General features: G+C 54.0%; 1 protein-coding gene across 1 annotated transcript; it reads left to right on the top strand.

Annotated features, from left to right (window-relative positions):
* Positions 1-2,194: 2,194 nt before the first annotated feature.
* Positions 2,195-3,974, top strand: LOC120698554 (U-box domain-containing protein 27-like). Its single transcript, XM_039982232.1, has one exon. The coding sequence runs from the start codon at positions 2,254-2,256 to the stop codon at positions 3,616-3,618; it is 1,365 nt and encodes a 454-aa protein (XP_039838166.1). The 5' UTR covers positions 2,195-2,253; the 3' UTR covers positions 3,619-3,974.
* Positions 3,975-6,000: the final 2,026 nt, after the last annotated feature.

Raw genomic sequence — 6,000 nt, 5'->3', positions numbered from 1 at the left:
TGAAAGAAGAAAAGGTCCCTGCCGCGAAGCACTTACGGTTACACTCGACCCAAATGAGATAGAAATCTAGCTGCTCTAAATTTTTTTATTATTTTAAATTTCCATCAGAATGATTGTATCAAGAACCAAGGGACAAAAAGGAATAACGTTGCTACTCACATCCTGGCTCGTGAGAAAGAAACGAGAAAAGCAGCCGCGTTTCCTCCTTTCTGCACAACCCAAGCCAAGCATATTATTTGCTTTCCCCTTCCTTATCCCTCGCCTTGACTCCACTCCCCCGTCCCCCCCCCCCCCCCCCCCCTCCTCGTGACGCTAACATCCGTCGAAAGGCGGATTATGCCCCGGCCGGATCCTCAATTTCGCAGGCCCAAGCAAAGGTATCCAAACTATAAGATCGCCCCAAATGGTCAATTAACCTCGCAAGACGGTTTTAGATGCGCTCGCGCCGCCGTTGACGTCCGCCGATCGATCTCCATCCCTTCTCTCCCAACGTGGACTGCGAGAGGCAAATGAAAGATCGCGATTCCCCGATCGCCAGCCTCGCCGTCGCCGGCGAGGGCGACGGCGACGGCGAGGCCGAGAGACAGAGAAGGATATGTGCCCCGCCCCGGCGCCTTTGTCCTGCTGCCCAATCATGCCGGCTTTGAGGGATTCGTCGGCGTGGCGCTTTTTGGGAAAGAAGTGGCCACATTTCCAGCGTTCTTGTGGCCTGCCGCCCCACCCGGTGTCAAAATCACGGATTCTAGCTGATGCGCGCGCGGCTCAGAGAGAGAGAGAGAGAGAGAGAGAGAGAGAGAGAGAGAGAGAGGGAGGTTGCTTTTGATTTGAGTTTCGAAGTCAGGTAAAGGCTGGTGCAGAGTGTGGTTAGCTTTGGTTCATGGCTTTTTGCATCCAATGCATGGATCTCCGGATTGCAAAGTACTAGTAAGTGTTGGGGGAAAACGTGTTTCTAGCTTCTCTTTTGCGGTGTTTTCTGCGATAACTAATGTTCCTTTGGATGTTTCTCCCTGTAGTTCCTACTTCCTACCCTGGTATATTCGGTATCTCTTTCTCACCCTTTATAAAAAAAAAGGATTCTTTTTTTCTCTTCTAAAGTAGATTCTTATCTTTGAAAAAGCCCGACCATCCTATTCTTTGGTCCCGGTCCCATAAAATGCCGCTGCGTACAGATTATTTGGTATATACATATTTGGTGGAGCTAGTTTTGAGCCTTGTTTAGTTACCTTCAAAATTTCAAAACTTTACAAGATTCTCCATCGCATCTAATCTTTTAATATATATATGAAGTATTAAATGTAGCTAAATAAAATAACTAATTACACACTTTATGTGTCTAAACAAGGTCTTGGTTGAGTTGGTGCAAATTGAGTGCGAGTCATCATACATGAAAATCGTATGGAAATTTTGGCTGTAGCTGTAGAGATATGCCCTTCGCACATCAAATTTTCATGCCATGCTCCACAACTAAACTATCAAATTAAGGCCCTTTTTAGTTTCCAAAAAAAATTGTACAGTAGCCATTACATAAAATCTTCAGACACATGCATGAAGTATTAAATGTAGTTGAAAAAATAATTAATTACACAATTTAACTGATTAGATGCAATTTTTAAGCCTAATTAGTCCATGATTAGACATTATTTGTCAAGTAACAACAAAATATGCCACATTACCAAAATTCAACCTTTTCACCAACTAAACGCACCCCAAGGGTATCCACTTTTGAGCTGTTCTCTGAAATGATTTTCATTTTCCACCCAAAATTTATACCTAAGTAGTACTCGTCCATCCCTAAAAAGATACAACTCTTGCTTCCCAACCAGTCAAACAATTTCAAGTATAATCGCCAAAAATAATAATTTCAATTATAATTCCAAATAGATTTATTATAAAAATATATCACATAACTAATCAAATAGTACTTAGAGATTTATAATTTTTTGGATGGATGCAGTACTAAAATCCAAAGTCCAACCGAAACGGAGCACTGGAGTAGGACCCACACGCAAAAAAAATCTGGAGTATACTGGCATCTTCATCCCCACCCAGTTTCACTTTCATCCTCGCGGCGCTTGTCCTTGATGGCACGAGGCCGGGGGCCATCCTTCCAAAAGAACGTCAACACCACCACCACCCACGCCACTTGACTTTGACCGTTGACTCGCCGACGTCAATCCCACCATTCTTAAGGTCCGCCTCTCTCTCTCCTCCCCCCGTCCCACCCACCCAACAGCTCTCATCCGGTCGCTCGCCATGGATGCAGCCGTCGCCGCGCAGCAGGCGAGGCGCCGGATCCGGCCGCCGGAGCCCCTCGTGATGGCTGCGGCGCCGCCGACGCCGGCCGCGTTCCGGTGCCCGATCTCGCTGGAGGTGATGCGGTCGCCGGTCAGCCTCCCCACCGGCGCCACGTACGACCGCGCGTCCATACAGCGGTGGCTCGATTCCGGCCACCGCACCTGCCCCGCCACGCGGCTGCCGCTGGCGTCCACCGACCTGGTCCCCAACCTGCTCTTGCGCCGCCTCATCCACCTGCACGCCGCCACGTTGCCGCCTTCGCCGTCGCCCGAGGAGGTGCTGTCGCAGCTCGCGGCTGCGGACGCGGACGGGGAGCCCGCGGCGGCGGAGAAGGCCGTGCGCTCGCTCGCGGCCAAGATCGCGCCGGAGAAAGGGAAGCGGGCGTCCGTCGCGACGGCGGTCGCCGCCGATCTCGACTCCGCGGTGCCGGCGCTCCTCTCCTTCGCGAAGGGCGGGGCGGGCGCCGACGCGCGCGTGGACGCCGTGAGGATCCTGGCCACCGTGGCCCCGGAGCTGGTCCCTTATCTCACGGGGGATGGGGCGGAGAAGCGCGGGAGGGTCAACATGGCGGTGGAGGCCCTGGCCGCCGTCCTGTCCGCGGACGGAGTTGCGGAAGAGGCCAAGGATGCGCTCGTCGTCGCTCTCGTCGCCGAGGACCTGGGCCGCATCGTGACGACACTGCTCGGCGCGGGCGCGAACGGCGCCGCGGTCCTGGAGGCGATCCTGACGTCGCCCGCGGCGGACGCCGACGCCAAGACCGCCATCGCCGACAGGCCGGAGCTGTTCCCGGACCTCGTGCGGATCCTCCGGGACGCGGCGTCTCCGGCGGCCATCCGGTGCATGGCCGCGGCGGTGCAGGTCCGCGGCCGGCCGGCGCGCGCGTCGATGGTGCGGGCCGGGGCCATCCCCGCGCTGGCGCTGGCCGTGGCGGCGGCGCCCACGGCGGCCGCGGAGTCGGCGCTGCGGCTGCTGGCGGAGGCCGCCCGCTGCGGCGACGGCAAGGCGGCCATCGCGGCCGACGCGGCCGAGGTGGCGGCCGCCGTGATGGGGCGGATGATCCGGGTGGGCCCGGCGGGGCGGGAGGCCGCGGTGGCGGCGCTGTGGCTGTCGTGCTGCGCGGGCGGCGGGGAGCGGCGGATGCGGGAGGCCGTGGCGTCGGCGCCCGAGGCCGTGGGGAAGCTGCTGGTGGTGATGCAGGGGGACTGCGCCCCGACCACCTCGCGGATGGCCGGCGAGCTGCTGCGGGCGGTGCGGCTGGAGCAGGAGCGCAAGGGCATGGCCGCCGCCTACGACAGCCGCACCATCCATGTCATGCCGTACTGATCGACCCGGCGGGAACGCCGTCGCCCTGCGCCTAGCTCGCAGCTGTAATGCAGTCGTAGTGGTGTAGTAGCATGTAATGTAGGGGGATCGGAATGGGATCGCCATCTGCTTTGCAAATATGCTGCTCGAATCGTATGAGAAATCGTTGTAGAAACTCGAATAAGAACGAGAATTTCGTCGCGCAGGCAGGCGTGCCGGATTCTGGCTTTCTGGGGACGAAGGCACAAAGTCAAAACGAAGACAGAATTGGGCGCACATGAGATTCTAATTTGTGCTCGTGTTGGATCAGAGTGCTGCCTTTTGTTCCCTTCTGAATTGGCAGTAGTGTTGTTCGGAATACGAGTGATGTTTTGCTCCGGAGCATGTCTGTTAGATCCAAATCCAGTCGACAGACCCACGGGTCGAGTCACCCATCGGTGTCATCGCTTCAACGGCATCCGACGGCAGTCTAAATCAAGCAAATCTAGCGCACGCGTCCGATGGTCTGCCACATTCTTGATTCATCGTAGAGTTCCTTATTTGTATGATGATTTGTATCTGTGACAGTGGACTGTGGGTCACGGGATCGGAGCTGAGGCACCCAAGGTTTGTTTGGATTGAAACCAGGCAGGCAGCTCGCCCGCCAAGGCAGCGATCAGTGGCCCAAGGTGATCGACAGCTTTGCCCACAAGCCCCCGATGCCAGTGGAACCACCGGCTTGGGCACTATCTTCCCAAGTTGGCAACAGGGTGGGAGCCGTATGCGACTCATATGAGGACGAGAACGTATCCTATGCTACCGGCTAAATAGATGCTACCGTGCTACCGTGCCATCTGGACCGTTACAGCATAAACAAATGGATGGGATGAAAGCTGCTACGTACCCCTATCATTTTACACATAACCCCCTCCACACATCCTAATGTCTAGTCAATTTTCATTTTAACCCCAAGTTATTGGCACTTCCACTTTAGATCCTTTCGCTCTCTATTCTCTCACTATCTCTATCTCTCAATCAACAGTGAAAGAAGGCGGCGGTGCTCGGTCTGGAGAGGGAATGCAGCAGTGGCGCAGCCTTGCCGCCTTGTCGGCGAGGGGAATCACGGCGAAGTGACCGACACAGAGTTGTTTCTTCCTTTTCCTCCTTCCCCTCTTTCCCATTCTCATCTCCTCCCATGTCTCAGCCGCTCTCTACACATGGAAGTTAGGCAACAGGGTGGGAGCCGTTTGCGACTCATATGAGGACGAGAACGTATCCTATGCTACCGGCTAAATAGATGCTACCGTGCTACCGTGCCATCTGGACCGTTACAGCATAAACAAATGGATGGGATGAAAGCTGCTACGTACCCCTATCATTTTACACATAACCCCCTCCACACATCCTAATGTCTAGTCAATTTTCATTTTAACCCCAAGTTATTGGCACTTCCACTTTAGATCCTTTCGCTCTCTATTCTCTCACTATCTCTATCTCTCAATCAACAGTGAAAGAAGGCGGCGGTGCTCGGTCTGGAGAGGGAATGCAGCAGTGGCGCAGCCTTGCCGCCTTGTCGGCGAGGGGAATCACGGCGAAGTGACCGACACAGAGTTGTTTCTTCCTTTTCCTCCTTCCCCTCTTTCCCATTCTCATCTCCTCCCATGTCTCAGCCGCTCTCTACACATGGAAGTTAGGCAACAGGGTGGGAGCCGTTTGCGACTCATATGAGGACGAGAACGTATCCTATGCTACCGGCTAAATAGATGCTACCGTGCTACCGTGCCATCTGGACCGTTACAGCATAAACAAATGGATGGGATGAAAGCTGCTACGTACCCCTATCATTTTACACATAACCCCCTCCACACATCCTAATGTCTAGTCAATTTTCATTTTAACCCCAAGTTATTGGCACTTCCACTTTAGATCCTTTCGCTCTCTATTCTCTCACTATCTCTATCTCTCAATCAACAGTGAAAGAAGGCGGCGGTGCTCGGTCTGGAGAGGGAATGCAGCAGTGGCGCAGCCTTGCCGCCTTGTCGGCGAGGGGAATCACGGCGAAGTGACCGACACAGAGTTGTTTCTTCCTTTTCCTCCTTCCCCTCTTTCCCATTCTCATCTCCTCCCATGTCTCAGCCGCTCTCTACACATGGAAGTTAGGCAACAGGGTGGGAGCCGTTTGCGACTCATATGAGGACGAGAACGTATCCTATGCTACCGGCTAAATAGATGCTACCGTGCTACCGTGCCATCTGGACCGTTACAGCATAAACAAATGGATGGGATGAAAGCTGCTACGTACCCCTATCATTTTACACATAACCCCCTCCACACATCCTAATGTCTAGTCAATTTTCATTTTAACCCCAAGTTATTGGCACTTCCACTTTAGATCCTTTCGCTCTCTATTCTCTCACTATCTCT

This window comes from Panicum virgatum, chromosome 3K (genome assembly GCF_016808335.1).
Source record: "Panicum virgatum strain AP13 chromosome 3K, P.virgatum_v5, whole genome shotgun sequence".
NCBI lineage: Eukaryota > Viridiplantae > Streptophyta > Magnoliopsida > Poales > Poaceae > Panicum > Panicum virgatum.
The sequence above is the reverse complement of the archived record's forward strand: the minus strand, read 5'-3'. Positions and strand labels throughout refer to the sequence as shown.